This window comes from Pseudophryne corroboree, chromosome 3, assembly GCF_028390025.1.
Source record: "Pseudophryne corroboree isolate aPseCor3 chromosome 3, aPseCor3.hap2, whole genome shotgun sequence".
Lineage (NCBI taxonomy): Eukaryota > Metazoa > Chordata > Amphibia > Anura > Myobatrachidae > Pseudophryne > Pseudophryne corroboree.
Window position 1 is genome coordinate 9,589,110 of NC_086446.1, and position 23,902 is coordinate 9,613,011.

Consider the following 23,902-nt stretch of genomic DNA (forward strand, 5'->3'; position numbering starts at 1 on the left):
TGTGACTGTAAAGGAGTGACATCTTGGAAAGTCTCTCCCAGCTTGTGTTCCACCACGGAAACCTTCTGGGCTAGTTGTTGGATCTGGCCTTCTATATCTGCGACTGCAGTCTGCTCTTTTGTTTGTTCTTTTGGTAAGAGGCTTATGGTCTCTGTAATTGCTTGTACAATGGTGGTCACTCCGAGTTGTTCGCTAGCTGCAATCGTTCGCTGTGCAGCGATGAGGCAAAAAAAAGCACTTCTGCGCATGTGTATGCGGCGCAATGCGCATGCGCGATGTACTTTCACACAAGGTCTAGCGAAGCTTTTCTGTCGCACTGCTGGCCGCAGAGTGATTGACATGAAGTGGTCGTTTCTGGGTGTCAACTGACCGTTTTCAGGGAGTGTTCGAAAAAACATAGGTGTGCCAGGAAAAATGCAGGCGTGGCTGGGCGAACGCAGGGCGTGTTCATGACGTCAAAACAGGAACTGAACAGTCTGAAGTGATCGCAAGCACTGAGTAGGTCTGAAGCTACTCTGAAGCTGCACAATCGTTTTTGGAGCAGCGCTGCGATCCTTTCGTTCGCACTTCTGCTAAGCTAAAATACACTCCCAGAGGGTGGCGGCATAGCGTTTGCGCGGCTGCTAAAAACAGCTAGCGAGCGAACAACTCGGAATGACCACCAATGTCTGCATTGGAGGGGGGGGGGGGGGTGACACAGTACCTATGGCTATATATAATGGAGAGGGGTTTGGCCAGACTGGTGGATGTGTCTCAGGTTGCAGATCTGTGGCCGCGGCATCTCTGATAAGTTGTGGTGGCTATATCGGAGATGGCACTGAGCATTTGCTCAGTTTAAATAAGGAAAATAACATCTTTCATTTTTATTTACAGCAGATGGACAGAAAAGCTTGAAGACTTCAGAGGAACATTTCATTTTGTCTTCAGATTTTAAAATGGAAAATAGAATCAACCAAGATTCTACAGGAGAACCCCTCATCTCCCTAAATATACATCCAGTACTTAATTTTGTTGATATATCACATGATTCCACTATTCCTGAGGAATGTTCTCCTGATAACACCAATATTCATATACATAGCACAGTTCATACGGATGATACAGTATTTCTCTGTTCTGAATGTGGTAAATGTTATACACGAAAATCCTCACTTGTTAGACATCAGAGACGTCACACAGAAGAGAAGCCATTTTCATGTTCTGAGTGTGGGAAAAGTTTTACAGAGAAATCAGATCTTGATACACATGAGAGGACTCACACAGGTGAAAGGCCATTTTCATGCTCTGAATGTGGAAAACGTTTTAAACAGAAATCACATCTTGTTAGACATCTGAGACTTCACACAGGTGAGAAACCATTTATATGCTCTGAGTGTGGAAAATGTTTTACAGAGAAATCAGATCTTTTTAGACATCAGAGAACTCACACTGGTGTGAAACCATTTCCATGTTCTGTGTGTGGAAAACGTTTTACACAGATACCAGATCTTGTGAACCATCAGAGAAATCACACAGGTGAGAAACCATTTCCATGCTCCGAGTGTGGGAAATGTTTTACACAGAAATCACATCTTGTTAGACATCAGAGAAGTCACACAGGTGAGAAACCATTTTCATGTTCTGAGTGCGGGAAATGTTTTACAGAGAAATCAGATCTTGTTAGACATCAGAGATGTCACACAGATGAGAAACCATTTTCATGCTCACAGCGTGGGAAATGTTTTACACCAGGCATGTCCAAACTGCGGCCCTCCAGCTGTTGAGAAACTACACATCCCAGCATGCCCTGACACAGCTTTAGCATTCTTTGACAGCAAAACTGTGTCAGGGCATGCTGGGATATGTAGTTTCACAACAGCTGGAGGGCCGCAGTTTGGACATGCCTGTTTTACACAGATAACAGATCTTGTTACACAGAGAAATCACACAGGTGAGAAGCCATTCTCATGCTCTGATTGTGGGAAATGTTTTGCACAGAAATCACATCTTCTTAGACATCAGAGACTTCACACAGGTAAGAAACTATTTCCCTGTTCTAAGTGTGGAAAATGTTTTACAGATAAATCAGATCTTCTTGCACATCTGCGAAGTCACACAGGTGATAAGCCATTTCTATGTTTTACACAGAAATCAGTTCTTGTTAGACATCAGAGAAGTCACATACAAGAGAAACCATTTCCTTGTTCTGAGTGTGGGAAATGTTTCACACAGAAATCAGATCTTGTTATACATCAGAGACGTCACACAGGTGAGAAACCATTTCCATGCTCCGCATGTGGGAAATGTTTCACAAAGAAATCTGCTCTTGCTATTCATCAGAGAAGTCACACAGGTGAGAAACCATTTTCATGTCATGTGTGTGGGAAATGTTTCACACAGAAATCATATCTTGTCATACATCAGAGCACTCACATTACATTAGAGACCATTTATTAAAGCTCCACTGACAGGATAGTAGTGTGTTAAAATGTCCATCCACATACAAAGATACTTTAATAAAAACATCCAAAAGCACACATTTCAGGGTGTGCACTCTGCAGCAGCATTGGTGGTGTGGAACTCCGGGTTTTCCAGGTTGCCCAGAGTCAGCTGAGAATCATTACCAGAGAAAAGGAAGAGTTTAAAACTCTCATCTGCCCGGTGCTCTGAGCACTGATGCTGGATAGCGGCCAGTGAGTAGGCCAGAGTGTGATTAGTGCCATGGACCGACTGGATAGCTATGCTAGGAAGCATGGCAGGAGATGGCACTCTAGAGAGTTTGGTTTTAAAGACTTTGGTGCTGGGTTGTTTGCGTACACCTGTTTATATAATTACTAGGCCTGTTTTCCAGGCTACTGTATGTATGTGCTGAAGTACATTATCTTCTTCCAGTAAAAGATGCTCTTAATCCGGGAACGTGCCTGTCGTGTGTTCTTTAATTCCCCAACCCTGTTACATATTTGTTGGCCCTAGCAGGGAACCGCACTGCTCTGGTGCAGCCCAAATGCTAGACGCATCCAGCGTGGCCAAGGAACTAACAAGGTAGACCGTTTCGGGATATGTGAGAATGGCTGGTGGACCATAAAAAAATACAGTTTTTGAATTGATATGTTCTGTAGTGGGAGAACCTCCACCCCCCCCCCCCCCATTTCTGTCGTACTTATTTCATGTGCTACAAGTCAAATGCTGCTAGCAGAGTCACTAGGGGGTAGGTATATTCACTCAAATTTGATTTTGGGAAGGACTTTATGAATCTTCCAAATCAAATGAAATCGATTCCTTTTGGTCTTTCTAACCTTTTAGAATTTTTACCTTATTCACTATTAAAAAAAAAATTCATTCGATTTTAAAATCTAATTCGATGTTGAGTCATGTTTAGAAGGGTTTTAGAATTGAATCTATGAAATCCCTTCCTAAATAGAACCTTAACTCCCCATTGAAATCCCCAGCCAAATAGGATGTAAAATCGAATTGAACACCCTCATTGCTTCCTATTGGTCCAAATGTATCACATGCTCACTAATTAAATAATTAATTGTTTTATACATGAAAAAAAATCCTTTTTTTAATTCATTTTTGCGTGATTATGCAATAGATGCAAACATGATCTTGCCAAAGATTGGGTGGCTATACTGTATGTGCCTCTAAAAATGTTTAACATTTAGCACATACTACTATCTTACACAACAACCATCCCTCTGCAATTTGACCAACAAGATTTTAGACAGACAGGAAGGAGTTGGTGAGCATCATGGGCAGAATCTGGATAGGCACTTACTTTACTCTTGTTTTTTGGTAATATATTCATAATTTACTGTAAATTTGCCAATATTGTGCTCTGGTGCTATCTTTTGCATATTTTTTTTAATTTTTGCCTAAAAGTCTACATTTGTGCAGTTCTGAACACGTGAAGCTGCTGACAATACTCAGAATGTTTCTCCAGAGGTTTTTTTCAGTCAGGTGGTGTTTTGCATGGCTGTTAGGCGCCGGGGTCCGCTTGTCTGCGCGGCCCGGCGCCTAGCAACTAGGGACGCCGTGCGCGTACAGCCGCCGGCTCCCTAGCAACGCTAGACGCCGGGCGCGCTGAGCCGCACGGACCCTAGCAACGGGGACGCCACTGGCGGACCGCGTTCCCCGTTGCCGGGTCCTTTGAATTAATAAGTGCACCTGTTCCCTGGCCGTGCAGCAAGGCAGCTGCACGGCATTTATTCTAATCAGCTCTGTCAGCAGCTGATTGGAGGACTCCTGATTAAATACACTCTCAGGGCTTCTCACAGACGCCGGTAATAGCTTCTTGCATGCTGTCTGGTTTGCTGAGAGTCTGTTTCCAGTCCTGCTGTATCCGGTCATTCTGGTTCTCTGAAGTCCTGTACTCGGGAGTTATCATCTCGTCCCTGGAGTCCTGACTGATCACTGTTTATCATCCAGTGGTGTTCGTGAGTCGCGGCTTTGCCGTGTGTAGCGGCTCGGCCGCTTTACCCCTTATATTTTGTGTTTGGAGCATTTGCGGAGGGTTCCGCTTCCACAGGTCCACTCTGGTATTCGGCGGTGTCGGGTAGGAGTATTGGACAAGTGGATATTTTGGTTGTCCTTTTCCCTGGCGGTTTCTCCGCACATACTTTAGGGTTTTAGTTTGCTTGTAGCCCCTGGCCAGGTTGTCTAGTTAGAGGGCCTCTTGTTATCATCCTGTCTCGGACTTCCCTTTGTCTCTCACTAAGACCGGGGGGCATCGGAGTTGGGCAGACATAATCCGCCCTTCAAACGCGGCTGCCAAGGGCTCAAGAAACCATAGTCTCGCAAGGGATTTCTGACAGCACGGATGAGACAACAGAGTTAGGGCGCCAGGGGCTATTGTTCTTTCCTGTTCCCTTCCCCAGCATTCCGTTCCAGTGCTCCGGTCCTTGCCATAAAATCTCCTCTGACCAGGAGTACTGGAATCATAACAATGGCATAGGTAGGTGCACTTCATACCATTGCCTTGGGCATCTATTTTTGCTGCTTTCACAGTGCCCTATGTGTTTTTGGGTACTTAAAAAGTAATCATTATCATTTTACTATCTTTAAAATGGGGTTAGAAGCCAAAATTTAATGTCCAGGAGCATTCTTAACATTTGGAGATTTGAGTTTCGACTTGGAGGTCCATTTGAAATCGTACCTTAGTAAATTAGGAGATTTTATGTTGTTCTAAGGGAAAACATCGATGTTTATTAGAAATGTGATTCTATTGGTATATGAATTGAATCTGCCAATAGAATCGATTTGACATTCAATTTGGGCTTTCGTAAATCTGTTCAATTACAGAAGCTCTGCAGGTCTCTGGGAATGCTGGGTTTGGTCTCCCTGTATACCTCTTCTTGGAACCAGGTTATACACAGTGCTGCATCCTACCCACTCTAGTAACTGGAGAGTTGATATCAGTGCCCACTGCAGTTACACTGTATTATCTGCATTGTATGTGTCTTATGCTAGTTCTGCTACCTGTACTTTTCTCTCTCTACATTATATTGCTTTCCCTGTATTTTTCTTTCTACAGTAACTCTTAGATAGTGGTGTGTACAGGGTTTGCATTGGCCACATTACAAGTTATTGAATTTGTGCAGGCTTATGGCCACATACTGTTCTCAGTTACACACTGCACATTACCATATCGTCTCCTTGCAGTTATGCCTAACAAAGGCAAGGCAGCTAAACAGACTGGGGCACCTGCTCTAGTGTCAAGTAGGACCTGTTCAGCAGAGGTATTACCTCTGGATTTATCAGTGCACCTCTTGTTTTGTATCCCCGGTCCATCAGCTCCCCCAGTGCTAGCACAGGAGCCTCCTTGGGCCTCATTTTTTCACATGCTGGCTAAAATCACTGACCATATTGCAGCCCCGTCTATGACTCCCCCTATGGGTCTCCCACCGCAATTGCAGCCTGTTTATAAGCCTATTACAGTCCCACCTGTCCCTCGTCCCTGGTTGGACATGTTTTCTAACTCTGTGCAGAATCTGGCAGCTTCATCAGCTGCATTCCATGATATATTACAGGGCCAGGTAACACTGCCTACACCTACTGCCACTAAGCATACTGTGCCATCCTCTCCGTCTATGCCACTCTCAGTCTCTGAGGACTTTCTGCTGCAGCCGATAATGCAGATCTCTCTGATGCAGACTCCCCCTATGGGGAAGAAGAGGTACAGTACAAATTTATTGTGGCTGCTTTAGTTAGGGTGGTTATATTCTCACTCCAGCACAAAGATACTGAACTAGCCCCAAAATCTAAAGACCCTCTGTACAAACGCCAAAAAGTTGTACTAATTGATTTTCCACACTTTGACCATTTCTCTATTACTATGAGCTAAGCATGGAAAACTCCTTGTAAGAAGACTCAGCTGCTGTTAAATCTTTATATTCACTTACAGGCGCAACAGCCAGACCTGGCATGGCTACGGACTAGGTGGCTAAAGCCATTGAAAACTGGGCGGATGCCCTTGGAAACCGTTTCACGTCTGAGGCTACCACGGAACAACTGTCACTGACTGCCAACATCAGAGATTGTTCCTATTACACTGGTGAGACTGCTCTGGATACAGCTCTACTGTCCTCTAAAGCTTTGGCTGCTTCTGTGGTAGCACGCAGCATTTGGCTTCATTCATGGAAGGCGGACTCTGAAGCATTTCCATGCACAGGTGAATTTATTTTTGGACCAAAATTATACAAGATTGTCAATAACCTGGAAACTTCAAAAACAGCTTGTCTACCCTCGGCTTCCTCTATGCAGCCTCTGACTTTGTCCTTTCAGTCCTTTCGTCCTCAGGGCAAGGCCAGAAGTCAGACCTTTTCTGGACTGTCTCATACCACAAAGGCTTCTAAGCCAAAACCCAAACAGGCCTGGGCGGCTAGACACGCAATTAACAAACCATAGGATAAACCCCTCTGCCTGATGGGGTAAGCCTCCCCCTAGGGGATTTCAGGGTGGGAAACCAACTTCTTCAGTTCGCCCATGCGTGGCGTCAGATCACAACAGACACCTGGTTTCAAGAAGTGGTCTCTCACGGGTACGCTCTCTCCTTTCTGAAGCATCCTCCCTGACAATAATACTTTCCTACAAGTCCACCGGCACATCTCTACAAGGCCAAGGCGCCTTTCCTCAGCCCCCAGGGTGTTCAAACTCATGGCGGTGATGGATGCTCATCTTCGATGGCAGGGAATCCGGATACTCCCTTACCTGGATGACCTCCTCCTTCTTGCACATTCACCAGAGGTCCTTCTCCAGTTGTCATTCCTTCAGAGTCACGGTTGGCTGATCAACTGAGCCAAGTCCTCTTTTATCCCATCTCCGAGGATGCTCCATCTCTGAGTCCTGCTGGATGCTCACATGCAACACATCTTTCTTCTTCCAGACAAGATTGCAGCACTACAATTGCGCATTCACAACTTACTCCACAATCACAGAGGCTCTATTCACTCAGCAATGCAGACTATGGGCACCATGGTATCCATCTTCGACATGGTGGAATACACCCAATTCCACTCCAGGCCTCTCCAATGCCTGATACTCACCAGGTGAAATGGTCAACCCAATCATATCAAATCTCATACAATGGTTCTGCCACCGGATGTCCGGACGTCCCTCTCCTGGTGGCTACAAACTACCAACCTGGACAAGGGTCGCCCATTCTTGATTCCACACTGGGTTCTTCTCACCATGGATGCCAGCCTCCACAGGCAGTCACTCCTTTCAAGGCTGCTGGTCCCCAATAGAGAGGGATCTTCCGATCAATATCCTGTAACTTCAGGCAGTTTACCGAGCCCTTCAGATGGCTCAGGACCTTCATGGCAAATACAGTCAGACAATGCCATGGCAGGGGGGCACTCGCAGTTCAGCCACAATGCAGGAAGTAACTCAGATTATTGTCTGGGTAGAACTCCATCTTCTGGCTATCTCCGCAGTCTTCATCCCGGGGGTCCTCCACTGGGAAACAGACTTCCTCAGTCATCAGGCTGTGCACGCCGGAGAGTGGTCTCTACACCCAGACATCTTCCAACTTTTGTTGAACAAATGGGGTCCTCCGGACGTGGACCTCATGACACAACCACAAAGTACCCGTGTACGGGTACAGGACAAGGGATCCGTACGCAACCTTCGTGGACACCCTAACAGTCCTGTGGCCCTTTCATCTGGCTTAGCTCTTTCCTCCAGTATCCCTTCTTCACAGAGAGCTATGCAAATTCAAAGAGGAAGGCAGCACGATCTTTCTCCATGACCTAGGCACCATTGGTTCACAGATCTTCAGTGTCTCTCCATAGACGCGCCCTTCCCACTTCCTCTTTGAGCAGACCTTTTATCACAAGGTCGGTGTCTTCTATACCCGGACCAAGCTCACTTGTCTTTGACAGTGTGGATCTTGAGTCATAACTCCTAAGCAATAAAGGGTTTTCCAGTGCGCTTATTCAAACCATGTGTCATGCTCAGAAACCGGCATCAGCTTGAATATATTACCGTATCTGGCACTCTAACTTTCAGTGGTGTGCTCATCGCCACTATGATCCTCTGGTAATTCGGGTTTCTAGACTTCTGGCATTTCTACAGATCATGGGTCTCTGCCTTGCATCTCTTAAAGTTCAGGTCTCCGTCTGGTTTCAGAAAAGACTTCTTTGTCAGATGTCCGTATATTCCTTCAGGGGGTACTCATGATTCTACCTACCTATGGCCTTCATTCCGAGTTGTTCGCTCGCTAGCTGCTTTTAGTAGCATTGCACACGCTAGGCCACCGCCCTCTGGGAGTGTATCTTAGCTTAGCAGAATAGCGAACGAAAGGTTAGCAGAATTGCTACTAAATAATTCTTTGCCGTTTCTGAGTAGCTCCAGACCTACTCACAGATTGCGATCAGCTCAGTCCGTTTAGTTCCTGGTTTGACGTCACAAACACGCCCTTCGTTCGGCCAGCCACTCCCCCGTTTCTCCAGACACTCCCACGTTTTTCCCTGACACGCCTGCGTTTTTTAGCACACTCCCGGAAAACGCTCAGTTACCACCCAGAAACGCCCCTTTCCTGTCAATCATTCACCGATCAGCAGAGCGACTGAAAAGCGCCGCAGGATCCACAGCAGATCTGCTAAGTTTTTAGTAAAATAACTAAGCGCATGCGCCCTGCGTGCCTTGCGCATGCGCATTTAGCAACAAATTGCAGCATAGCGAAATTCGGCAACGAGCGAACAACTCGGAATGACCACCAATGTTCCTCCAGTGGCTCCTTGGGATTTGTCCTTGGTTCTTCAGTCCTTGCATCAGCCTCCCTTTGAACCATTGGATACTGTTGACCTCAAATGGTCTTCCTCTTGGCCATTGCCCCAGCCCGCAGAGTATCTGACTTGGGGGCACTCTCCTGCAGTCCCCCCTTTTTGATTTTTCATCATGACAGGGCTGTCCTTCAGACTAAGAAGGGATACCTATCAACAAGGCAATTGTGTACTGGCCTTTCACCTGAGGAAGCTTCTCTGGATGTGGTATGTGCTCTAAAGATCTACCTGGACCATACCAGTTCCATGAGGAAAATGGATTCCTTGTTCATTCTCTATGGATTCCACAAGCGTGGCTGGCCAGCCAATAAACAAACCTCGGCTCGGCATGACCATCTCACAGGCTTACACGCAAGCTGATCTTCCAGTACTAAGTACAGTCACTGCTCACTCTACTTGCTCTGTGAGACCTTCATGGGCAACCTGCTGTGGTGCATCTGCTGAACAACTATGCAAAGCTACTACGTGGTCTTCTGCACACACGTTTCTTAGGTTCTATGCCTTTGATACGTTTGCCTCTCAGGATGCAACCTTTGGCCGCAATGTACTCTTTTCAGCTTTGGAGCGTTACCTCCCTATTACAACTACTTTGGGACTTCCCCAAGGTTAACCCTGTGGAGACTATGGACCCTGAAGAAGAAAATAAGAGTTATGGTAAAACTGACCCTTGTTAACTCTTTTTCTACGAGGTCCATAGGATCTACAGGGTGCCCACCCTGACGCACCTAACTTCAAAGGGTTACTTTCTCAGTCACCAGTTCCCTTCTCCTATACATGAGAGTGTTTCCTGTGTGTACTTTTCTTCCTTCTCTACTCTCCAGCTCCTGCTTTGGGCTTGTTAACTATAACTGAAGAGCCTGAGCTGTGGGTAGGGTATGAGGGGAGAGGGATTTAGTGCATCCTGGGAGACTAAGAAGCTTTGCTGTTCAGTGCCTGAATCCTGGTCACCAAGCATACCCCAAGGTTAACCCTGTGGTTCCTATGGACCTCAAAGAAAAAGAGGTAACAAGGGTAAGTTTTACCATAACTCTTATTATTTCAGTACCAGTTAAGCAGGATTCAATTAGATATTGCAGTAGAAGTTATGCAGGATTCACTGGGATATAGCAGTACCAGTCATGCAGGATTCACTGGCATTGTGCAGTACCAGTTATGCAGAAGTATAACTTTTTCCATAAAGGAGATTTATGGTAGACTTACCATTGTTAAATCTCTTTCTGCGAAGTACATTGGGTTCCACAAGGAGACATCAGGTGTAGAGTGGATCTTGATACAGAGAGGCACCAACAGGCTAAAGCTTTAGGCTGTCCCAGGATGCAGTGGGGCCTCCTCTATAACCCCGCTTCCAGGCACTGTGAGCTCAGTTTCGTTAACCAGTCCAATGCAGGAGCAGGTAAGGGAGAAGGCAGATGTTAGTCACATAGAACCACATTCTCACGACAGGAGAAGGTACCAGCGGCTAATGCCATACAAACCCATAGAAGCTAGGTGAATCAGGGTGGGCGCCCTGTGGAACCCAATGTACTTTGCAGAAAGAGATTTAACAATGGTAAGTCTACCATAAATATCCTTTTCTGTAGCAGGGTACATTGGTTTCCACGGGAAACATTGGGTGATGTCCTAAAGCAGTTCCTCAAGCGAGGGGATGCGCCTTAGCGGGTATGAGAACCCAGCGTCCAAAGGAAGCATCCTGGAAAGTAGAAGTATTAAAGGCATAGAACCTAATAAATGTGTTGACAGAGAACCACGCAGCCGCCTTGCACAATTGTTCTGCGGACGCGCCGCGGCAGGCCGCTCAAGAAGGAAGGTCCAACAGACCGAGTAGAATGGGCAATATTAGCAACAGGAACGGAGAGTCCAGCCTGCCATAAGCTTGTGCATTCAGCATTCTAATCCATCTGGCCAGGGATTGGTTATTCGCAGGCCAGCCATGTTTGTGAAAACCACACCGTACAAAAAGGGAATCTGACCTCCAGATAGATACAGTCCTCACCCCATATTTATGGAGAACCTGTACCACATCCAAAGACCGCTCTTTGGAGGATAAAGCAGAAGAGATGAAGGCCGAAACCACAATCTCTAGGTTAAGGTGAAAAGAAGGCATCACCTTAGGTAAATAACCAGGACGAGTTCTAAGAACTGCCCGGTCACGCTGAAGGGCCTAATTCTGCGTTGATCGCAGCAGCAATTTTGTTAGCAGTTGGGCAAAACCATGTGCACTGCAGGGGAGGCAGATATAACATGTGCAGAGAGAGTTAGATTTGGGTGGGGTGTATTCAAACAAATCTAAATTGCAGTGTAAAAATAAAGCAGCCAGTATTTACCCTGCACAGAACAAAATATCCCACCCAAATCTAACTCTTTCTGCACATGTTATATCTGCCTCCCCTGCAGTGAACATGGGTTTGCCCAATTGCTAACAAATTTGCTGCTGCGATCAACTCAGAATTACCCCCGAAGTGTCAGAGAGGGCGGACAACAGGACAAAGTACCTAAGTCCGACACATTCCTAGCAGGGGCAACAGTCAGTAAGAACAGGACCATGTCCGTGAGCAATTTAAGGTCCACTGATCCAAGAAGTTATTGAGACTCTTGCAGGGCATTTAGTACAACAGACAGGTCCCATGGAGCCACAGGAGGGACATAGGGAAGCTGAATCCGTAAGACACCCCGAGTGAATGTATGAATGTCAGGTATAGACGCAATATTTCTCTGAAACCCCACTGACAAGGCAGATATGTGAACCTTGAGGGATGCCAGACGAAGGCCTAAATCTAGGCCTCGTTGTAGAAAAGCCATGATTCTAGAAGTTTTGAATCTGCAGGCAACATAATTCTTATCAGCACACCAGGTGAAGTAAGAATTCCAAATCCTATAATAAATCCAGGCAGATGCCGGCTTATGAGCTTTCAGCATAGTTTGGATGAGCGCCTCAGAGAATCCTTTGGCCCTCAGGAGTGATGCTTCAAGAGCCACATCATCAAAGCCAGCCTGGCCAGGTCTGAAAGTATATATGTCACTTGGGAACAGAACCTTGGCCCCAGTGTGTATTGCACTGGTACTTTAGACTACTAGGCTATTTAGCCTATTTGTAGAGACACGGACCCTGTACGAAGAGGTCTGGGCGTTGAGGAAGTAGAAGAAGACGCTCTGTCGACAGACCCTGCAGGTCTGAGAACCAATGCCGTCTGGGCCACGCCGGAGCAACTAGAAGTAGTATTTATTTTTCTTACTTGAACTTCCGTAGGACCCTGGGCAGGAGTGACACTGGAAGGAACACGTATGGCAGCCGAAAGTTCCATGGAATGGCTAGTGCGTCTACACAAACGCTGCTTGAGGATCCCTGGTCCTTGATCCGAAGACCGGAACTTTGTGAGACACCATCAGGGCTATGTCTGGTAGGTCCCACATGTCCAGTAGGAGTTGAAAGACTTCCGGACGAAGACTCCACTCTCTGGCATGCACGTCCTGACCACTGAGGAAGTCCACTTCCCAGTTCAGAATACCCGGAATGAACACTGACAATATTGCTGGCGGAGCGCCCCACAAAGGATTATTGACACTTCCAACATTGCCATGCATCTTGAAGTGTCGCCTTAATGGTTTATGTATGCCACCATGGTGGCGTTGTCTGACCGTACTGGAACAGGCCTGTTCAGTAGTAGAGGCAGGGCAAGGTTAATACATTGAATACCGCCCGCAACTCCAGAATGTTTATCGGAAGGAGTGATTCTTCTCTGGTCCAGTGACCCTGGAAAGAGTGTTGCTCCAAAACCGCACCCCATCCTCTCAGACTGGCATCTGTTGTCAACAGGACACAGTTGGGGATCCAGAAGGGACGTCTCCTGGTCGGTTGCTGGACCTGGAGCCACCAGGTCAGCGATAGCCGAACCTCCGGATTTAAAGTGATCATGTGAGACCTGATACGGTGAGGTAGGTCGTCCCACTTGGAAAGGATTATGCAGAGGGTGGGAATGAACTTGAGCATACTCCACCATGTCGATTGTCACACCATTAGGCCAAGTAGTTGCATCGCCGAGTGTAACGACACTCTGTTGCAGGAAAGGAAGTATCTTATCCAGTCCTGAAGTTTCGGAGACAGGAACAGACATTGACTGTGCATGTCCAGGAGCGCTACCAGGTGCACCATGCTCTGAGCTGGGACCAGCAAGGATTTCTTCCAGTTGATGAGCCACCCGTGGGCTTGTAGGAAGCTTACTGTCAGTTGTAGATGACTGAGGAGGACATCGTGGGACTTTGCCAGGATCAGTAGGTCATCTAGATACGGCAGGATCCTGATTCCCTGACGACGGAGATGCACCGTCATTATGGCCATGACCTTGGTGAAAATCCGAGGAACCGTAGCCAGTCCAAATGGCAGAGCCTGGAACTGATAGTGGAGGTTGCCAATAGCAAACCGCAGATACTGCTGATGACTTGGCAATAGGTATATGCAGGTACGCAACCTGTATATCCAGGGATACCATATAGTCTCCGGGTTCCATCGCCAGTACTACTGAGCGCAGCATTTCCAAACGGAACGTGGACACTCTCGCAAACTTGTTTAGTGATTTGAAGTTGAGAATAGGCAGAAGGATCCATTCGGTTTCATACTAGAAACAGGGTCGAGTAGTAACCACTGCCTCTCTGGGACAGAGGTACTGGCACTACCACTCTTGTTTCCAGGAGAGAACTCACAACCTGCTGCAAAGCTTGCGCCTTTAACTGATAAAAGGGGATGACCGTGGCGTAAACCTGGCGAGGGGGACATCTCTTGAAAAAGACTGCGTACCCGTGAGAGACAACTTATCGCACCCATGCATCTGAAATGGTCTTTAACACAGACCTGGGTGAACTGTAGAAGTCGACCTCCCACCCAGAGGCAGGCCCACCTGTCATGCGGCAGGCTTGTCTTGTTTAGATGCAGGCTGAAGGGTCGCCCAGAAAATTATTGTTTCTCTGACGTCCTAGTGGATGCTGGGAACTCCGTAAGGACCATGGGGAATAGCGGCTCCGCAGGAGACTGGGCACAACTAAAGAAAGCTTTAGGACTACCTGGTGTGCACTGGCTCCTCCCTCTATGACCCTCCTCCAGACCTCAGTTAGAATTTTGTGCCCGTCCGAGCTGGATGTACACTAGGGGCTCTCCTGAGCTCTCAGAAAAGAAAGCTATATTTAGGTTTTTTATTTTCAGTGAGATCTGCTGGCAACAGACTCACTGCTACGAGGGACTTAAGGGAGAGAAGCGGACCTACCTGCTTGCAGCTAGCTTGGGCTTCTTAGGCTACTGGACACCATTAGCTCCAGAGGGATCGAACACAGGCCCAGCCTCGGTCGTCCGGTCCCGGAGCCGCGCCACCGTCCCCCTTGCAAAGCCAGAAGCAAGAAGATGTTCCTGAAAATCGGCGGCAGAAGACTTCGGTCTTCATTAAGGTAGCGCACAGCACTGCAGCTGTGCGCCATTGCTCCCCATGCACACCACACACTCCGTCACTGATGGGTGCAAAAGAACACATAATATAGACTATATATGTGTAAAATCCCCTGCCATTCCATAAAAAAGTGGGAGAAGCCCACCGAGAAAGGGGCGGGGCTATCTCCCTCAGCACACTGGCGCCATTTCCTCTCACAGCTCCGCTGGAAGGACGCTCCCAAGGCTCTCCCCTGCAGTTTCCAGACTTCATAGGGTAAAAAAGAGAGGGGGGGCACTAAATTTAGGCGCAGTATCTGTATATTAATAGCAGCTATAAGGGAAAAAATCACTGTATGTATAGTGTGAATCCCTACATTATATATAGCGCTCTGGTGTGTGCTGGCATACTCTCTCTCTGTCTCCCCAAAGGACTTTGTGGGGTCCTGTCCTCAGTCAGAGCATTCCCTGTGTGTGTGCGGTGTGTCGGTACGGCTTTGTCGACATGTTTGATGAGGAGGCTTATGTGGAGGCGGAGCAGGTGCCGATAAATGTGATGTCACCCCCTGCGGGGTCGACACCTGAGTGGATGGTTATGTGGAAGGAATTACGCGACAGTGTCAACTCCTTACATAAAAGGTTTGACGACATAGCAGATGTGGGACAGCCGGCTTCTCAGCCTGTGCCTGCCCAGACGTCTCAAAAGCCATCAGGGGCTCTAAAACGCCCGCTACCTCTGATGGCAGACACAGATGTCGACACGGATATTGACTCCAGTGTCGACGATGATGAGACTAGTGTACATTCCAATAGAGCCACCCGTTACATGATTACGGCAATGAAAAATGTGTTGCATATTTCTGATATTACCCCAGGTACCACAAAAAAGGGTATTATGTTTGGGGAGAAAAAACTACCAGTGGTTTTTCCCCCTTCTGATGAATTAAATTAAGTGTGTGAAGAAGCGTGGGCTTCCCCCGATAAGAAACTGGTAATTTCTAAAAAGTTACTAATGGCGTACCCTTTCCCGCCAGAGGACAGGTCACGTTGGGAGACATCCCCTAGGGTGGATAAAGCGCTCACACGTCTGTCAAAGAAGGTGGCACTACCGTCTCCGGACACGGCCGCCTTAAAGGAACCTGCAGATAGAAAGCAGGAGGCTATCCTGAAGTCTGTATATACACACTCAGGCATTATACTGAGACCAGCTATTGCTTCAGCATGAATGTGCAGTGCTGCAGCTGCGTGGTCAGATTCCCTGTCAGAAAACACTGATACCTTAGACAGGGACACTATATTGCTAACCGTAGAGCACATTAAAGACGCAGTCTTATACATGAGAGATGCACAGAGGGATATTTGCCGGCTGGCATCTAAAATAAACGCAATGTCCATTTCTGCCAGGAGAGGATTGTGGACTCGGCAGTGGACAGGTGATGCTGATTCAAAAAAGGCACATGGAAGTTTTGCCTTACAAGGGTGAGGAGTTGTTTGGGGATGGTCTCTCGGACCTCGTTTCCACAGCTACAGCTGGGAAATCAGCATTTTTACCCCATGTTCCCTCACAGCCAAAGAAAGCACCGTATTATCAGGTACAGTCCTTTCGGCCCCAGAAAGGTAAGCGGGTTAAAGGCGCATCCTTTCTGCCCAGAGGCAGAGGTAGGGGGAAAAAGCTGCAGCATACAGCCAGTTCCCAGGAACAAAAGTCCTCCCCCGCTTCCTCTAAGTCCACCGCATGACGCTGGGGCTCCACAGGCGGAGCCAGGTACGGCGGGGGCCCGTCTCAAGAACTTCAGCGACCAGTGGGCTCGCTCACGGGTGGATCCCTGGATTCTACAGGTAGTATCTCAGGGGTACAAGCTGGAATTCGAGACGTCTACCCCTCGCCGTTTCCTCAAATCTGCCTTGCCGACGGCTCCCTCGGACAGGGAGGCAGTGCTGGAGGCAATTCACAAGCTGTATTCGCAGCAGGTGATAGTCAAGGTACCCCTCCTTCAACAGGGACGGGGTTACTATTCCACAATGTTTGTGGTACCGAAACCGGACGGTTCGGTGAGACCCATCTTAAATTTGAAATCCTTGAACACTTATATACGAAGGTTCAAGTTCAAAATGGAATCGCTCAGGGCGGTTTTTGCAAGCCTGGACGAAGGGGATTTCATGGTATCACTGGACATCAAGGATGCTTACCTGCATGTCCCCATTTACCCCCCTCACCAGGAGTACCTCAGATTTGTGGTACAGGACTGTCATTACCAATTCCAGACGTTGCCGTTTGGTCTGTCCACGGCACCGAGGGTTTTTACCAAGGTAATGGCAGAGATGATGATACTCCTTCGAAAAAAGGGAGTTATAATTATCCCGTACTTGGACGATCTCCTTATAAAGGCGAGGTCCAGGGAACAGTTGCTGATCGGAGTAGCACTAGCTCGGGCAGTGCTACAACAGCACGGCTGGATCCTGAACATTCCGAAGTCGCAGCTGGTTCCTACAACGCGTCTACTGTTCCTGGGGATGGTTCTCGACACAGAACAGAAAAAAGTGTTTCTCCCGGAGGAGAAGGCCAAGGAGTTGTCATCTCTAGTCAGAGACCTCCTAAAACCAAAACAGGTGTCGGTGCACCACTGCACGCGAGTCCTGGGAAAGATGGTGGCTTCTTACGAAGCAATTCCATTCGGAAGGTTCCATGCAAGGATCTTTCAGTGGGATCTGTTGGACAAGTGGTCCGGATCGCATCTTCAGATGCATCGGCTGATAACCCTGTCTCCGAGGGCCAGGGTGTCGCTGCTGTGGTGGCTGCAAAGTGCTCATCTTCTAGAGGGCCGCAGATTCGGCATACAGGACTGGGTCCTGGTGACCACGGATGCCAGCCTTCGAGGTTGGGGGCAGTCACACAGGGAAGAAATTTCCAAGGACAATGGTCAAGTCAGGAGACTTCCCTACACATAAATATTCTGGAACTAAGGGCCATTTACAATGCCCTAAGTCAAGCCAGACCCCTGCTTCAACACCAGCCGGTGCTGATCCAGTCAGACAACATCACGGCGGTCGCCCATGTAAACCGACAGGGCGGCACAAGAAGCAGGATGGCGATGGCAGAAGCCACAAGGATTCTCCGATGGGCGGGAAATCACGTGTTAGCACTGTCAGCAGTGTTCATTCCCGGAGTGGACAACTGGGAAGCAGATTTTCTCAGCAGACACGACCTCCACCCGGGAGAGTGGGGACTTCATCCAGAAGTCTTCCAATTGATTGTACAACATTGGGAAAGGCCACAGGTGGACATGATGGCGTCCCGCCTCAACAAAAAGCTAAAAAGATATTGCGCCAGGTCAAGGGACCCTCAGGCGATAGCTGTGGACGCTCTGGTAACACCGTGGGTGTACCAGTCGATGTATGTGTTCCCTCCTCTGCCTCTCATACCCAAGGTACTGAGAATAATAAGAAGGAGAGGAGTAAGAACTATACTCATTGTTCTGGATTGGCCAAGAAGAGCTTGGTACCCAGAACTTCAAGAAATGATCTCAGAGGACCCATGGCCTCTGCCGCTCAGACAGGACCTGCTGCAGCAGGGGCCCTGTCTGTTCCAAGACTTACCGCGGCTGCGTTTGACGGCATGGCGGTTGAACGCCGGATCCTGAAGGAAAAGGGCATTCCGGGGGAAGTTATCCCTACGCTAATTAAAGCTAGGAAAGAAGTGACCGCAAACCATTATCACCGCATATGGCGGAAATATGTTGCGTGGTGTGAGGCCAGGAAGGCCCCAACGGAGGAATTTCAGTTAGGTCGATTTCTGCACTTCCTACAGTCAGGGGTGACTATGGGCCTAAAATTGGGTTCCATTAAGGTCCAGATTTCGGCTCTATCGATTTTCTTCCAAAAAGAACTGGCTTCACTACCTGAAGTTCAGACATTTGTTAAGGGAGTGCTGCATATTCAGCCCCCTTTTGTGCCCCCAGTGGCACCTTGGGATCTCAACGTGGTGTTGGATTTCCTAAAGTCGCATTGGTTTGAAGCACTTAAAACCGTGGAACTAAAATATCTCACGTGGAAAGTGGTCATGCTGTTGGCCTTGGCTTCGGCCAGGCGTGTGTCAGAATTGGCGGCTTTGTCATGTAAAAGCCCTTATCTGATTTTCCATATGGATAGGGCGGAATTGAGGACTCGTCCCCAATTTCTCCCAAAGGTGGTTTCAGCGTTTCATTTGAACCAGCCTATTGTGGTGCTTGCGGCTACTCGTGACTTGGAGGACTCCAAGTTGCTGGACGTAGTCCGGGCCCTAAAAATCTATGTTTCCAGGACAGCTGGAGTCAGAAAGACTGACTCGCTATTTATCCTGCATGCGCCCAACAAGTTGGGTGCGCCTGCTTCAAAGCAGACTATTGCTCGCTGGATCTGTAGCACGATTCAACTTGCACATTCTGCGGCTGGACTGCCGCATCCTAAATCTGTAAAAGCCCATTCCACGAGGAAGGTGGGCTCTTCTTGGGCGGCTGCCCGAGGGGTCTCGGCTTTACAACTTTGCCGAGCAGCTACTTGGTCGGGGTCAAACACATTTGCTAAATTCTACAAGTTTGATACCCTGGCTGAGGAGGACCTAGAGTTCGCTCATTCGGTGCTGCAGTGTCATCCGCACTCTCCCGCCTGTTTGGGAGCTTTGGTATAATCCCCATGGTCCTTACGGAGTTCCCAGCATCCACTAGGACGTCAGAGAAAATAAGATTTTACTCACCGGTAAATCTATTTCTCGTAGTCCGTAGTGGATGCTGGGCGCCCGTCCCAAGTGCGGATTGTCTGCAATACTTGTATATAGTTATTGTTTGACTAAAGGGTTATTGTTGAGCCATCTGTTGAGAGGCTCAGTTATATTTCATACTGTTAACTGGGTATAGTATCACGAGTTATACGGTGTGATTGGTGTGGCTGGTATGAGTCTTACCCGGGATTCAAAATCCTTTCCTTATTGTGTCGGCTCTTCCGGGCACAGTATCCTAACTGAGGTCTGGAGGAGGGTTATAGAGGGAGGAGCCAGTGTACACCAGGTAGTCCTAAAGCTTTCTTTAGTTGTGCCCAGTCTCCTGCGGAGCCGCTATTCCCCATGGTCCTTACGGAGTTCCCAGCATCCACTACGGACTACGAGAAATAGATTTACCGGTGAGTAAAATCTTATTTTTTCTAGCTGCTGTATAATGGAAGATGGTCAGTGTCCCAGGTGAATAATAAATATAAGATAAGTTACAGCGCTATAAATTTAGATAAAAACACAATTTAATAAATTGAAAAGACATAAATTTAATAAATTGAAAAGACAAAATTATTATACAATTTAAACTGAAAAGTAGAAAGCTAAAAATAAAGATATTAGTTGTATAATATGTGCCAGCTGCAAATAGAAAACGACCGTGTCCCTTATCATGAACTGCCCAACCACTTAAAGGGACACTGTCGTTTTCTATCTGCAGTTGGCACATATTATACAACTAATATCTTTAATTTTTAGCTTGCTACTTTTTAGTTTAAATTGTATAATAATTTTGTCTTTTCAATTTATTAAATTGTGTTTTTATTAAAATTTATAGCGCTAAACTTATCTTATATTTATTAGTGACGGGTCGCCCAGGACTGCTTTGTCTTGAGCTAAGTGGTTATGGGAGCACGAGATTGTCTCATGTATGCTTGACCTTTTGCTTTCCCTTGAGGCCGAAAGGAATGAAAAGTGGTAACTTTTGCCTTCTGTGCAGAAGGAGAAGTAGTTGGGAGGAAGGCAGTCTTAGCAGCCGCCAATTTATACACAATCTTATTTAGGTCCTCCCCAAATAAAATGTCTCCCTTAAAAGGGAGTATCTCCAAGTTCTTTTTGGAGTCCAGGTCCACCTTCCATGACCTCAACTACAGAATACGGCGAGCCAGGATGGATGTAGTAGACGCCTTGGCCGCCAACACACCGGCCTCAGAGGACGCCTCCTGAATGTAATAGGCGGCGGTGGTAATGTGAGACAGGTATTGTCTGGCATTGTCAGAAATATCCTCGGGCAGCTCATTCTCTAATGCCTGAACCCATGCTTCAATACCTTTTGCAGCCCAGGAGGCTGCTATAGTGGGTCTATGTACAGCAACTGTAAGGGAGTAAATAGATTGCAGGCATCCCTCCACACGCTTATCTGTCAGTTCTTTCAGTGAAGTGACAGTGGTGACAGGCAGAGTGGATGACACCATGAGGCGGGTGACATGGGAATCCACCGGAGGTGAATTTTCCCACTTGATACATAACTCTGCAGGGGGAGGATAGCGAGTCAAGGCCCGTTTAGAGAGAGAGAGGGAACTTTTTTCCCTGGATCAGCCCAGGGTTCCTGCCTGATGTCCACCAAATGGTCAGAATGGGGTAATAGATCTTTAACCACCTTCTGCCATTTAAACATATCAGTTTTCTTAGTGACAGTAGTGGTTTCCTCAACATCATCAGTGATTAGTAGGATTTGCTTAATAGCAACCACTAAAGCAGGAACATCAATCTGTAATTCAGAGTCCTCATCAGAAACGCCTGATTCAGTGTCTGATAGGACAGTACCCTCCTCTTCAGATGAAACATCTGAGAGATTTGTGGATTGAGAGGCGGAAGCAGCCTGCTTAGATGACCCAGAGACACGGGAGTTACCTGGGGTAGATTTTTGTCTAACCAAGGAATGAGTCAACTGCAACTAGACAAGTTATCATCACAGGGACAATTTGAGGCTGTAATGGCACAGGTGGTCTCACAGGGGGCATTAGGCGTTCCACTAGAGTACCCAGTAGGTTTGAGAATGCAGCCCAGTATGGCTCCTGATTGGGTACAGGAGCTGCGGACTGACTGAGGGATGTATGACACAGGGTACACAGACCATCATACAAAGATTCTCCCGCAGATAAACCTGTGGCGCATACTCTGCATGATGCAGGAGCGTCCCCAGATTTCCCGCCCTTCCTGTTAGACATTGTACACAAATGCAACACAGAGCGTTAGTACGATGAAGCCAGAGTATGATACCTGTGAATAAAGCCATTAGTAAGTGACTGAGTCCCCAGTACACAACACCTGCGAATAAATCCGGTACTATGTGACTGGGTACACAGTAGAATACACATACTGGGTAAATACTGTGACGCACACTATATAAATGACCCTGACGCACCTAGTCCCTTAGTTTACAGAATACAATGATAGATCTCTGGGAAACACTGAAAGTGAAACCACACAGCAGATACAGGCACACACGGTCACATTGGCAATGCAGACAATTAATATATGATGATAAAACTGCACTGAACTAATATATGTGTGTGTGTGTGTGTGTGTGTATATATATATATATATATATATATATATATATATATATATGAAGTAAAAAGTTTGAAACATATGAAGGTCATGCCCTGTTTTAAAAGGGGGGAAAAATTGAGAGATTGGACTGTACACACGGACATAACAGAACATTTGAAACCGGACAGTAGAACACGTATCAAAAGTCCTGGCTGTTATAAGTGTACTGGGTGTACTACATGCCAGCATATGATAGCTAGTAAATGTTTCTTTCATCCACATACAGGTATACGTTATACTATTACGTTTGTGGTGTATTTGGTGAAGTGCCCGTGCGGTTTATGTTATGCAGGCAAGACCATGCGTGTCTTTAAGGAACGCATGGCCTTGCATAGAACGGCAAGAAGAGCTGCCATTAATGGTAAAAAAATCTGACTACCTACAAAAAATGAATCTCACAATGGCGCATATCACTCAACAAAGTACTTTCCTCATATAATTCTTTTTGTAGTATTTGAGTTCCACTTTCATGTGTCAAAGGATGATGAAATTCTCAGTCATGCACCATGAGGATATCCACTTTGAATTTCCAGTTTTATGTCCAAATCTCAAAGACGTGTATTTATTACAAGACAAAGACGTGTATTTATTACATCAAACTCACAATGACATAGAATTAAAACAGCATATCACCATGAGATAGTGGTACAGGATCACATAAGCTCAGAATTCCACTTCATTACCCGTCCCAGATGAAAAAGGTGGGGATTGTAGGATGACGGCCCGGGTTCCTCACACCTCCTCAGGTAAGTATTGGACAAAAAGAGCTCTCCCTTTGGATGTTCTCACCAGCAGCTTAAAGCTTTTCGGACACCAGGTCCTTCATCAGTTTGATGTAATAAATACACGTCTTTGTCTTGTCTATCAGACAATGTTGCACTAGATTCTTTTCCTTTATCTTTGAGATTGGGACATAAAACTGGAAATTCAAAGTGGATATCCTCATGGTGCATGACTGAGAATTTCATCATCCTTTGACACATGAAAGTGGAACTCAAATACTACAAAAAGAATTATATGAGGAAAGTACTTTGTTGAGTGATATGCGCCATTGTGAGATTCATTTTTTGTAGGTGATTTATTGTTATGGTGAAATTGTGAAGTGCCATTTGTTTCTCCTAGGCTGCAATTCACGGTATAGCGCATTTAAGATCAATATCTATTTTTCTAAAAAAAATCTGACTAACCATTAGCACGGCACTTTGCGGAATATAAGCACTATATGTCAAATTTTAGACATCTTATCATCGACCATGTTCCAGAAAGTAAAATACGTGGTGATAGGCATAAACAGCTGTTAACGTCTAGAATCAAAATGGATCTATATGTTTAATGCGCTTAAACCTAGAGGGCTTTATGATCATTTGAATCTTAAGGGCCCCATACACTACAGCAATATGTCTGAGGCTGAAGTCTGAGGCGATTTCCCTTGAACTCTCCCGGGAGCTTCCATACGATTCCATACGATTTGGTACATTTTGCATGCGATATATCTTATGCGATCCCAGCTATGCCTGCGGGAATCGACATATCACGAGTGCAGCACTAACAATCTAGGGGAGCCGATCCGACCCTCACGGGAATGCGCATCGGATCGGAAACACCTCCAAAATGCCCGATTTCACCCGATATATTGGCCCGTATGCCCGAAATTGGATGAAATCTGGCATTATCGTTCTAGTGTATGCGGCCCTTTAGTGCGTTTCACTAGATTATTGTTCAGTTATATTGGTATTATATATATCTAGCGAATATACATATTTTTGCTGCTTTTTATTCTTTGAGTATATATGCTCATTTGATAAAGAAATATGATTAGTTTGTTAAATGATTACAAACATTACATTCCTTGTATAATAAACTAATTTATGA

General features: G+C 46.6%; 1 protein-coding gene across 1 annotated transcript in view; it reads left to right on the top strand.

Moving 5' to 3' along the window:
• LOC135056940 (oocyte zinc finger protein XlCOF7.1-like) overlaps nt 1-2,436 on the top strand; it is an 85,344-nt gene extending 82,908 nt beyond the window's left edge. Inside the window, exons 13-14 of the mRNA XM_063962722.1 lie at nt 874-1,759; nt 2,091-2,436. Of these exons, the coding sequence (XP_063818792.1) occupies nt 874-1,759; nt 2,091-2,436 (1,232 nt within the window). The remainder of the gene's footprint in view (nt 1-873; nt 1,760-2,090) is intronic.
• The last annotated feature ends 21,466 nt before the right edge of the window (nt 2,437-23,902 follow it).